This window comes from Xenopus tropicalis, chromosome 6, assembly GCF_000004195.4.
Source record: "Xenopus tropicalis strain Nigerian chromosome 6, UCB_Xtro_10.0, whole genome shotgun sequence".
Lineage (NCBI taxonomy): Eukaryota > Metazoa > Chordata > Amphibia > Anura > Pipidae > Xenopus > Xenopus tropicalis.
The window spans coordinates 28,867,727-28,881,469 of record NC_030682.2 but is presented as its reverse complement, the minus strand read 5'-3'; the positions used below and the strand labels follow the sequence as shown (position 1 = coordinate 28,881,469).

The window sequence follows — 13,743 nt, the reverse complement described above, 5'->3', positions numbered from 1 at the left end:
GTACAGGTGCTGTTTTATTATTACAGAGAAAAAGGAAATCATTTTTAAAAATGTGAATTATTTCATTATAATGGAGTCTATAGGAGATGGGCTTTCTGTAATTCACAGCTTTCTGGATAACGGGTTACTGGATAATGAATCCAATACCTGTATTTGACGGAGGAAAAAATGATTGCATATAAACATTTACTGACGAGGTTGTCTAGTGCAGTAACCTATAGCGACCAATTAGATATTTGCTTTTCTTAGTATCTCTCAAATCATAAAGTAGTTTTATAATATAAATATAGCATATAAAACATATTGACAATCTGCTGCTGGTCACAAAGATAAAACTTTGCCTGCGTTCCCAGAGCTTTGTCACACCATCTTCCTTACATATTTCATGGTATAGCTGTGTGCCGGGCATTGCATGGCCAAGTGCGGAATTAATGACAGTCACACTGTGTGCATTGGGAGCAACAGCCTCATTCTGTTTGTTTGTTTATCTCCCCTACAGAAAGAGAAAATGCATTCTAAATGCTTCCGAATAGAACACTCATGCATTTTGATTCTTCATTAATACTTGAGAATGTGAGGAATCAGTTGAATTACAACTTGTGGAATGGTGAGGCATTATATGGGAGAGAATGACATATTCCAGCTTTGCTTTTATTACTCTGTTTGCATGAGATTCGCACATTGCATGAGAATGTTGTACCCGCACCTGCCAATATATTTCCAATGGATTCTCAAGGCTCTAATAATCCTCATGGTAATGGGGATCAGCCAGCGGTACCTACACGGGCATCTCTGAGCTTCTCATATGCACTAATGTGCTAACCTTATGTATCAGAGCTTGGCCAAATAAATGCAAAGTTGGCCTTGGGAGTACATTTGTCAGCTAAAGGATCCACAGGCCACATACACACATAAATCTAAAGGCCCCCATACACGGGCCGACTATAGGTGCCGATATCGGTCCCTTGGACCGATTCGGCAGCTAATCGGCCCGTGTATGGGGAGAGCAGAGCGGCCTGGCCGACCGATATCTGGCCTGAAATTGGCCAGATCTCGATCGGCCAGGTTAGAAAATCTGGTGGGCGGCAATGGGGCAGTCGGATCGGGGACCGCATCAACGAGCCGATGCGGTCCCCAATCAGACCAGATTTTCTAACCTGGCCGATCGAGATCTGGCCAATTTCAGGGACCGCATCGGCTCGTTGATGCGGTCCCCGATCCGACTGCCCCATTGCCGCCCACATAATCCGATCGTTTGGCCCCAGGGCCAAACGATCGGATTATTTTTTTTTTAACCTAAACGCTCCCCGATATCGCCCACCCGTAGGTGGGGATATCGGGGGAAGATCCGCTCGCTTGGCGACATCGCCAAGCGAGCGGATCTGCTCGTGTATGGGCACCTTAAAGGTGGCCAAATACAGACAGATTTAAGGTGTTGATTCGGGCCCTTCAGACCAATTTGGCAGATTATCTGCTCATGTATGGGGCCATCTGACAGGCCTACCCGACTGATATCTGGCTAAAATGTAGTCGATTGGGAAGGTTTACTTTCCCTGTCAGATTAAGGACCGCATTGGCTCATTCATGTAGTCCTCACTACTCAGGCTTGCATTCCTGTAGGTGGGCATACTGAGGGAAAGATCCACTCATTGGTGAGGTTGAAAATGAGCTTATCTTTTAGTGTATGGCCAGCTTCAGACCAATGACACACAGGGCAGTTTTATGCCTCTCCTTTGGGTGACACGGTGTCTATTTAAACACTCAACTTCTTATCGCGTGTAAAAATGGCCACTAATTGTCACGTTTTTGTGCTCTTCACTCTGCCCCGTTGGTTACACTCAAAGGTGAAGCTATTGGGCTTTCAGAATAGAGCTGCCTTTTCCCACAATTACAGGCAGACACAGACCAACGTACATAGGCATGGAGTGAAGAGACACGGAAATGTTATTGATAGTTAGTTGGATGTGGATAATAAAATCACAATAAACCTTTCAGCTATTTAGCTACTAGATACTAGAGTCTCTTTTTGCTTATATAAAGAGATAATCAGCAAAGCATCAAACAGAGCACTTTGTGTATCTGGCATCTCTCTAACATTGCTTTTCTTTAAGGGGTACTATAAGGGTCATTTAGAGCAGGGAAGAGACTTGCATCCCCCCATGAATACAGCACTGCCTGCACCTTATTCATGTGGGTGGCAGGGGAAGCAGTATGAATGGTGTCACATTTGGCACAGTGATGCCTGCGGCCTCAGCTACAGCACTAGCACCTGTTTTACTAGGTACAAGTTTAGTGTGAGTGTGGGCACAACACTAGTACAAGGGGACTCTGGAGGGAACAGCTCTCCAAAGTGGGTGTCAATTCCACCTTTGCCCTTCTACCCCACTAGTACAGTCCCTCTCCTCCAGCTGCCCCTGTGATCACAGACCTTTTATGATGGGTTTGGTGGAAACATCTGGTAGGATGGTTATTATGTGAAGAATAAGGGGTCACTTAAATAGTGCAGGGCAAGATACAAAGTGCAAACAATGGGCACCATATTTTTTGCACTCTTGTGCCCTGCCCTGTACTTTTCTCAATTGCTGAGGTCTCTTTGCTCCAAAAATTCATGGGGGGGGGGGGCAGGCAGGGGGTGGTATGTAGATATCCCCATTCCCACCCCCTTATTTGCACATCATTCAGCAGAGGCGAGGACAGGGCTGCCTTGTGTTCCCTCTGCACCTAACACTGGATTTCTAATTCAGAGATAGATATGTAGTGCAGTCAGACACTGGCACAAAAAAGGGGAGAACAGGTACTCTAGCACATGTATCCATAGTAAATATCTATAAGCTAGGAGCTCTTTGCAACCCCCATGAATATAAACAGACTAATGCCCCATTAGTCTAGAATGTCCAGATGTTACCACATAATAATTATGAACAATAAAAATAAAATCTCCTTGTATTAATGCTGACTCTAAAGACCACAAAAACCAATCCCTAACCTATAAAAACAAGGCAGCAAACTAGGGGGGGTGCCCTTTGCCAATAAGCATTGACAGAATTCAGTGCAAAGCAAATAGAGCGTTGGTTTCACAAAAGCCACCATGAATAATCCCCTAGAACATATATATCAAACACAAGGCCCGGGGCCAAATCCGGCCCACCTGGCTGTTTTATGTGGCCCTTGGTGAGTGTGTCTGACCATCCAGCCTGATCAATTTCCATTTTCCTTACATAGTAATGTTGCTCAAGGCATCTATTGGCTGCTATGAGCAACATCTTACTCCACTTTGTACACATTGTGATAAATATACCCCTTAGTATCTTACTAAGTATATTGATAAAAAATTTGGCCCGCGACTTAGCCTGTGTTTTAGATTTCAACCCCCTTATGTGATTGATTTTGACACCCCTGCCCCAGAACATGAGTTCAAAGTTCTGATATCTCCTAGAGTTAGGGCTCACTCACGAGCATTTATTTCTGCGTCCCCTGCAGCGGCATTCTCTTGTGTTCCACCGCAGGGGAGCACAGAAACAAACACATTCCATACTGCCGTATTTGTGCCTGTCCTCACACGGGCGCATGTAAGTACCGAACGCAGGTAGAACGCTGCATGTTGCGCAGGTGGAACACAGACTGATGTGCTCTCTGTTAGATGATAACCCCCACAGGGGATGTGAATGAGCGATATGCGTCTCTAGTGCCTAAATAGCACAATCTGCTAGGCTATGTTAATTATACACAGTAATTAGCTTATCCCATGTAGTTCCTCAAGCTTTGAGAGTTAAGTATTAAAGCATTTAGAATCAAAGCACAGAGCCAGGTATTAGAAAGTAATTAGTTGGCTTAATACGGTGCTTGTGGGATAAAACGTATTTATCAAATACTTAACTCGCCCTTGTGGTCAATAACTAAATGTGAATGTGTCTGTAATATCATAAAGGACTGACAATACATTAGTAGCACAGACAGGGAGAAGCAGTGTGAGTAAATCAATAACAAATAAAGAAATGAGTAGTGACATTAAATATTGTGATGTAGAGAGACGAGGGGAAACAATTTGTTATTAACAACAACATATAAAGCACCAACTTTCCACAGCACTGTACAATAGATGGGTGTATACATCCAAACCACAGGTGTACAAGCCCTCAGCCCCCATGGGATGTATGCTACGTTGCTGGGATCTGTTATCCAAAATCTATTAAAAATGTTGAAAAAATGCTGATTTCCTTTTCCTCTGTAATAATAAGACATTGGGGGTTATTTACAGTACTTGCAGGGCAGGGTGCAAAGTGGAAAAAAATAGACACAATCCCATTGCACATTGTGCCCTGTCCTGTGCGTTAAAACATTTTCACTGGTCTCTGTGCTTTGTTTAGGGGACCTGCTTCTGCCCCCAGGAATACAGTGATGCATTTATTAGGGGAAGAAATAGGAAGGCACAAAGGCTCCCCCCTCTTACCCCCGAACTTGCATCAGTGTCAATAATATGTGTCAGTAAGGGAATGCTGGCAGACGCAGGCCTTAGCGGAGTCCTGTACCTACTGCTTTTCCTATTGCAAGTGATAAGAACAGGCCTGTCTTTGGCCCACCGGTACTAAGCTCCATCCCTAGCACTGGATTTGTACTGGGTGCAAAGTGCAGCCAGACCCCCAACACAAGTGCACTTTTGCACCCCTTAGTGCTCTAGCCCAGGTAATTGTATGACTCCTGGTACCTTGTAATGGTGGTGGGAACTAAGCTGCATAGATGTTGATGGATCCTGGTTTTTTTTTAATATTTAAGTGTTTTCTAATACACTTAAATGATGGCATAGTACAGAAAATCCCCATGAAAACACCCCGATGCCAAGTATGCTGAATAACAGATACAAATACTCGCAATAGTGTAACATTAGGCTAACTCAGCTGGTATGTAGTATATGTCGTACAACATATCATTTCCAGTCTAAAAATACTGCATCTGAACTGCAAGCCAAGAAAGATAAATATAAAAGCAAAAATGAAATATAATTCAGAGCAAGTGCCCCATGTATAAAAATTTTAACCCTAACATCCTGTCCTTGATGAATGGTATACGATATAGGGATCATCACTTATGATTCCCCTGGGAAGAAGTATAAGGTTGCTAAGGGGTGCTAAAGGGGACGGGGGGGGGGGGGGGATGCCTATATACCTCACTTTTCCTGCTCCTCTTAAACTGGTGAACCCAGACTGCACCCTATTCAAGGGGGAAGCCGCAGGAGCGCAGAGCCCTGCAGCAATTATACCATAGCAGAATGCATTGTGCAAAGTACCTGTGACAGTCATACATAAATGATGGCCCTGAGCTGTGCTTCTGTTGTGTTAAACCTCTTTGTTTTCAACAAAAGTGCTACAGATTTGGAGGGTTTAAGAGCATGTTGCTAAAGTTCATGAATGGCAGCAAGTAGCTTTCTAAATAATGTAAATGCCTACTCAATTTTGCATCCAAACTTTTGCATGTGCCTTCGTTAATTTGCCCTAATTTGTCTACATTTTGCACAATTCGGATTCAGCCAAAAGCCAACACTAAAACTGATGTGACTGTTCAGCACTGAATATGAATATTATAGTTCAGATTCTTTCTTGGGGAGTTTTATATCTGGATGAATGTAATTATGCATGGCTGCGCTGTATCCTAGGTGCCGTATTCAGATCATTACTATTCAGGCTATGTAACTTGCTGTATTTCACAACACTATGTACAGTTACTCTATCTACATAATACAAATGTACTACAATTCTCAGCAACCCCCAGCAGCTAAAGGACTCTGGAGGGCTATAGCTGGACATCTTTAAAGAGAACTCAACCGTAAAAAAGCATATGGATGGAAATTCTGTATTTTATATACTGAAATGAATGCAACCTTTTAAAGATTCAGACTCTTTATAAAGCTGTCCATACACTATAAGATCTGCCTGTTTGGTGATGACATCAAGTGAGCAGATCCTTCCCCCGATATGTCCACGTAAGGTGGGCAATATTGGATTACATTGAGGTGAATATGAGCCATTGGAGCGAGAACCATACCAATAAACCGATATGTTCTCGATCCAATGGGAGAATCAAACCTGCCCAATCGACACCTGGCCAATATTCGCTCAGATATCAGTCAGGTAGGCCTGTTAGAGGGCCCCATGCATAGGCAGATAAGATGCCAAAATGGTCTAAAGGTCCCAAAATGTCAGCTTAAATCTACCCATATATGCCCACCTTAACAGTATTGATCAAGGTCTTGTTTACAGGTCTTGTCACCATCTTGGATTTTGCTAGGAGTGCCAGTGGCACGGCACATGCTCAGTGTGCTCTGGGCAGCTGCTGAGAAGCTAAGCGTAAGGGTTTTATAAAGCAGGAAATTAGGTTCATCTGACATGGAAGCTGATGCTGATGGGCAGATTATTAAAATCTGTTGCTAACTGCACTGGTTTCTGAGCTGCCATGCAATGAGAATCTAAAATAATTACTAATTAGCCATAATTAGTGACATTGATATGCTATATATACAGTATATAGTAAGTGCAACATAATGTGCAAGTGTTTTGCTTTAGGTCTCCTTTAAATTTAGAAAAGTTGCAACATTTTTCTATGTAACTCTTACTTTTAACATAAGACATTTACTTACTAAGGGGCAATGTGTGATCCTAGGGGCCGAATGAGATGCCCACCCTGCCCTGGATGCTGTAGTGTTAAAGTTCAAAGCCAATCAGTTGTATGGGATTTGTTCTGTGCCTGTGTAATTTCATATTTCATTTACTTATTATGGTTTAACTCTCTGCTGTGTAATGACTGCCCCAATTAAGTGCTGCGCGCCCCCTTTGTGCCACGCACAATCAGTGTGCCTAAGTGCAGGTTTTAATGAAAAGAGCAGAAAATTGTTGTTCTTTTTCTCTTTTTTCTTGTGTCGATTTAGCTCTCTGAATGTGCTCCTTTCCTACTGAAAGAGCGAAGGTTCTCATTGTCATCTGAGCAGTGACTAATTCAATTACATATTCATGTATATTCTGAGCCTCTCAATAACTGTACCAGTGTTGTCTTGTTTAGCGAGCGAGGGCCTACTGTACTGCCGTGCCGCCTGGGCTCTGCCAAAATACATTTATTCAACTCCCAGTATAGGAACATTAGCTTTTCAATAGGTAACACAATGAAGTGAACCACTTCTCTTATTTAGGAAGCATATACACCGTGTGACCTTTCCCATAGCCATGTAATAGAAAAGGTAATGTCAACCTTCAAAATGATTGGTGCATTTATTTAATGTGGGAAATTAGCCTGCCTGAGCCTCTAAAACAGCAGTTGGCGAATGAGACAGGGACACACCTTTTCAAGTCAAAATAACACTTTATTTACTTTTATTTACTCACAGGGATCAAAACAACAGGGGTGTGTGTTGTACTGGAACAGCAATTTCCCACTTATATACACCAGATGCTCCCCACCTATACAGGACTGTATCTAACATACAGTATAGGCATCCTATATGGTAAGTAAAAATAGTACAAAAGGGGATACTAAATTCAGCAGCAGAGCTGGGGGTACTTTTTTCCAATAAAGGGAAAGAAGGGTCAGGCCTAAAATCCAGTGCCTAGGGCACCTCAGAACCTAAATACAGCCCAGGCCCGGACTGGCAATCTGTAGATTCTGGCAAATGCCAGAGGGGATGCTGGGCGATTCCATAGCAAGTGACTTTTTATTGGACCTGTGGGGGCTTTTTGGGTCTCTCTTAAATCTCTCTCAATACAGATCTGCATTCACCTATACACCCTAGCGATTTATGCACTGTAGTATCCAATTTACATAGGAATTAGCTTTCTCTCCAACTCAGTTTATCATATTAGAGCCCAGCACAGAAAGCCTCCTCCTTTTTAGAGACGTCTATGGAAGCTGCCATTCCTATATTTAATAAGCAATCTGCAGATTTCCTTGGACTGCCATCTCCACAACAAGGACCACAAATACCAGCCCATGTAAAACATCTGGTGAAATAAACATTTCTAGACAAATCCTTACAACCTAGGTATAATGTACCCCTTCCTGTAATATATAGTGATATTAGATGCCGCGAAGGCTTCCATTACCATATAAAAGATACCATGCTTTAGATGTATGCCTTTATATGGTTGTATATATAGTTTATGTATGTCATAGTATAGATTGGTAAGTATAGGTTTGTGTGTGCTGGGTTTACTTGGAAGGGTTTAACTTTTTTAACCCTATGTAACTATGTAACTTGTATATATCTGTATAATATACTGTAAATACTCATAATCTCCTATAGCTTTTGTAGTGAATAAAGTACCCCCTAAAGTGAAATATAAGCATAATATAAGTCACCAAGGAGTTCTTATAAATGTTATGAAACTTGGCAGTAACTTACAATATCCTCATATTTTATTTACAAAATATAAATACACACACAACATATTAGACATAGAATTATGGAAACTGGCCTGATGTCTGAGTAGGAAGGAACTTGCAGAAGAACTGGTGGGGGCTGGTCTTGTGCATAAGAGTAAAAGAACCTGCAGGGAAAGCTGGGTAAATATCAGAGGGGAAACGTGTAGGAAAGCAGGAGGTGGTGGCCGGCCCTGGATTTTGTACATGACACAAAACAGGATGATTGCAATGAATAACATGTATGTATGTGTGTATGTATGTATGTATAACTTTATTTATAATGTGCCACAAGGGTACGCAGCGCTGTACAATCTTACAAAATACAAAATTACACACAGGGAGGACGAGTGTTATAATAAATAAATACAATAAATATATATATAAATGCACAGGGAATAAGTGCCATGTGGCACGTGGTATGAGACACAGTAGGAAGGAGGTCCCTGCCCCGTAGAGCTTTACATTATTGTAAAAACAGAATGTGTAACCCATTGTTGCCAGCAGACACAAAATAAGCCCCCAAGCATTCACAAACATTGGTTTACCGAATAACCCAATGGTTTTGGATAAGTGTAGAAGAACCATAGCTAGGGGAACCTGAGTGCTCCCCTAACCAAACAATGGAAGTTCTATAGTAGATCATGGCTTATTAAGCATTCACATGTCTCATCCTAACAGGATTTATTTGCTATGGCACCTTAAGGACTTTGGCCTTCTCTCTGCGGTTATAAACTCCCTACATACTTATGTGCCATTTATTACTCTCATTAAGTTCCTTGACTGTAATGAATTCTGTAATTGCTATAATAATCTGTGTATTGCCTTGAAAGTTAAAGATGCAAAGCTGGAAAAATATCTGTATTATGTACTCCTTACTGTGAACTGGAAAATTACTGCGGGGCTCCATGACAATGAAAAGACCTGAGGCCGCAGGGAAAGTCCATTTATACAGGCTGCAGAGCTCTGACGTGTTCTCTAATACTCTTTATATTGTAATATTCAGCAGAGGTAGATTATGCTTTATATGGGGGTGGAAGTGGGGGTTATGGACAAAGCCAGTATATTTAGTAGAGAGCATGTCTCTATAGGGATTTGTAGCCTTGGGCCTTCTCAGGGGTCAAAAGCCTTTTAACCCTTATATTAAAAGTATTAAAAGCAATCAATAAGAAAAGTAGCTACAATAAGTAGCCTCTAGGCTCAGTCTCTCTCTTTCTCTTTATATCAATTTATATATATGAAAAAGAAGCACTCATGGCCAAGAAATGATTGCGCTTTGAGGCTACAATTTTAATTGCTATTAGTACTTTTTATTACTTATGTTTCTATGGAGGTCCTTTCCTATTAATATTCTCATCTCAACAACTGCCTGGTTGCTGGGGTAAATAAGACCATAGTAACCAGATAGCTGCTTAAATACCAAACTGGAGAGCTGCTGAACAAAAAGCTAAATAACTGAAAGACCATAGAAAATGAAGACCAATTGCAAATTGTCTTTAAATAGCAAGGAGAACAACCCCTTTAAAGCTGGGTGCCAAGAACCAAAACATTAAAATACATGCAATAAAGGTGGTCTGCACCCCAATATCTGTCTTTGTTAAGGTTTTATTCTATAAATTTCACCAATAAAGGATCCAAAACATTGGTTCATTTTATAGAATAGTATAAGTATATATCTTACACAGAATTTACAATACACAATCACCTGTATAATATATACTTATTCTTATTGATTTTTATCAGTTATTATCAGTACTTACTTGTATATTATAAAAAATATTGTGCCCCCATCCTAAAAAGTGACCCAGATCTGTATAAAAGTACCCGCTTTGCGGCCTTGTGCCTTTGTACAGTCATGGAACCCTTGGCGACTTCTGATACATAGATTTTACAGCGGGGGTGTATTATTTCACACACACACACACACACATATATATATGTATTTCTCTAGTTCAGTTTTATCATACAATCAAAATATTGCATTATCACAAAAGCATTGGCGTTCTGCATCTGTGCTTGTGTTCTGCCTGTCCGTGTTCCACTGCAATTCATTAGACATTACAAGCAGCTGGTGAGATACCGTAGTGCATGTGGGCAGCAATTGGCAATTACCAAATCAATATTGACATGTGTCAGGTCACCACTGTATCGATGGCGAGATCAGAGAATGCCATAGGCTAATTAAAACCTAATAACTCTGGGATAATAGAGTGACTAATTGGTGGGATTAGCACCTTGTAGGGTTTATTAACAACATATTCTTGCCAATAGAATCCTATTACAAAACAGCTCTGATTCAGTTTTAATCCAGACCCCTGCACAGTGTTCCCATTTAGTCTGCCTAGCGCACAAACATTGCCGATGGAGTGACCCATTTATATTGAACCCGTTTCTCATTATCAATCCTCTTTGTCTTCTTCAACACAATGCAGATCTCCTGAGACTTGCAAGTCATGCAAACATGCCAAGTCACCGGAGAGATGGATTTTCCTTGTTATCCCTCCTAATACATTTCTATATGCTCTAATGGCTCCTATAATTTAGGACACTTGACATTTTACACTTTAAACGTGATTGGCCCTGGCAGCAGGAGTCTCAGTTTACACTGTAATTTACTTTGTTGGCAAGCAATCTAAATGACTGTTTCCCAGGCACTGCTCCATAGAGCTGACTGCTGGCTGCTTGTCCCTGGGGTACTCGGAGGAACCAAAAGCCTCAATAAGGCATGTGACTGGCAATATGACAGCTTTCCTTGGCTATGTGCAGGCTACACTATAACTAAATAAGTCTCAACTTTTATACTGACAGAGGTAAAAACATTAAAAAATATATATATGAAAACTAATATGGGAAAAGATGAAACAGGAGAAGTAAAATCTGCTTTAATAAAGCCCACGACTATATTTATGGGTATTGATCATTAGTAGTATGATACAGTATTTTTAAGTGTATACGTTTGTATTAGCACATGTATGAACCAATAGAAATCAGGGATTATGGAGACGGCACTCATTCGCAGTCACCATTTTTTGACAGAAGGGGCCTGCAAAGGTGTCCAATTATGGCTTTGAGATAAGGATCTGTATTGAGTTAACAGAATTTCACACCCTGGGAAACCATTTGACATTTTATAGGCCAAACTATTCCCTTTTGTGGCCTATTTATGTCCATATACAACACTTAAACAATCTGATAAAATGGTTAAATAACCTTTCAAGTGCTTTCTAATGATCGAAACATGCAATACTCATTTATATTGATATAATAACCCCCCTCCCCTTTGCTTATTTACTTTCCAGCTCCTTGAGTGTTATTCTTTACTCCCTGGTCACATTCAGAGATCTTCATAGTGTTACACCGGTATTGTGTGATCGGAACCAATCATTCCCTTGTGGTCCCAGTGTAAGTGTTACAGTGAGTGGCACTGGCCTGTAATACAGTACATACCTATACCTGTATCACATGAATAAGTGACAGAACCCTGCACATATGTACTATGTGCCCATGTCTGTGTGTAATGTAGTGTAGCGTTACACCTGTGTGTAGTGCGGTCACTATAATACTGTGTGTCTCTGCATTCAGTACTTCTATAGCTTTGTGTAGTGTCGTTCATACTGTTGTGTCTGTGTGTAGTTCATATTGCTATAGCTTTGTGTAGTGTAGTTCATACTGTTGTGTCTGTTTGTAGTTCATATTGATATGGCTTTCTGTAGTGTAGTTCATACTGTTGTGTCTGTGGGTACTTTAGTATATGATCCCTTTATGTCAGCACTCAGCTTGAGTTTATTTGCCACACAAGGGAAGTGACAGGGAATACCAGACAAATAGATACAATTGTTTGTTAACACAACATGCAGCAGCTCCAAACGCAAACAGATGTTGACTTCTATGATGGGTCAGTTGCTCATAAACCCACTTCACCTTAGCAGTCCTAAAAGTGTCACTTAAATCAGTGCAAAGTGGGGCAGCTATAGTACATGTGCCGACTCTCTGTGGCACCAGAACTGCCCTTTCCTGGAACTTACAGGGACATACACTGGCACATAGCACTCTCTATAACCAGAGCCAGAGAGGCATTCATTGGAAGAATGTATATTTCATTATTTCATAGTAAAGTATTCTTTTTAATCTGTCAGTTGTCAGTGTGATGAGCTAAGCATAGCATGTGTAATTAATAAAAAGACAACATCTTATCTACATAGGGATGAAGGGATCTGCTGTATCTGAAATATTAACTAGAAGCCCTTTTAACTTCACACTGTTTGGGAGAGATAGACAGAGCTAGATAGATAGATAGATAGATAGATAGATAGATAGATAGATAGATAGATAGCTAGATAGATGATAGAGAGATAGATAGATGATAGATAGAGTAAGAGATATATAGATAGATGATAGATAGATGATAGATAGAGTAAGAGATATATAGATAGATGATAGATAGATAGATAGATAGATAGATAGATAGATAGATAGATAGATAGATAGATAGATAGATAGATAGATGATAGATAGATAGATGATAGATAGATAGATAGATAGATAGATAGATAGATGATAGATAGATATAGAGAGAAAGAGATAGATAGATATATAGATGATAGATAGATGATAGATATAGATAGATAGATAGATAGATAGATGATAGATAGATAGATAGATAGAGATAGATAGATATAGATGATAGCTGATATAGTCTTTTGAGGCTCACCCCCTCACTCTTAGCACTTACAGACTACAGCTATAGTTGAAATACCCACTAATTAAATAAACCATTTCATTTTGGAACCCCCCCCCCCACAAACGGTACTGTCCATTCACTTATAGAAAGGAGGGAGCTCCCCTACTGCACATAATGCATTACCTGATACTGGGCTGGAACCCTTCAGTGCGTACAAGTGAGTTTGGAACCAATGGGTCACAGTGCTGTAGAACTCAAACAGTACATTATGGTACCGGGACAAACCCACACTGTGCCCCTTGTGTACCTCTGTGATGCACCTGTGCTGCGGCAGCGTGGGTATCCCCTGCATGTTAGCGCCATTCTACTATGTAAGGGCAAGCGGAGTGGAGGTTTCCTAGTGATGCATCTGGAGGGCTGCGCACTTTGCGCTTCAGTGACTTGCCCCAGGCAATGAGAAGCACATAGGTACCTGCGGCCGGGACATCACTGTAGGTTTAACACTTGCCAGATCTCCTTCTGCCAGTGCCCTCTGTAGCCCTGCTGCCAGTAGCAGCCTTACCTGGTTGTTCTTGCACAGGTCTGCCCACATGCTTGTGCCATCCCCTCCCCTCATCAGGACGTGGTAGGTGAAGAAATAGATGCCCGGGATGGAGCAGGTG

General features: G+C 41.1%; 1 protein-coding gene across 1 annotated transcript in view; it reads right to left on the bottom strand.

The window, feature by feature from the left end:
• c1ql3 (complement component 1, q subcomponent-like 3) overlaps positions 1-13,743 on the bottom strand; it is a 30,242-nt gene that overhangs the window by 15,144 nt on the left and 1,355 nt on the right. Inside the window, exon 1 of the mRNA XM_002939001.4 lies at positions 13,644-13,743. This exon is cut by the window's right edge and continues 1,355 nt beyond it. Within this exon, the coding sequence (XP_002939047.1) occupies positions 13,644-13,743 (100 nt within the window). The remainder of the gene's footprint in view (positions 1-13,643) is intronic.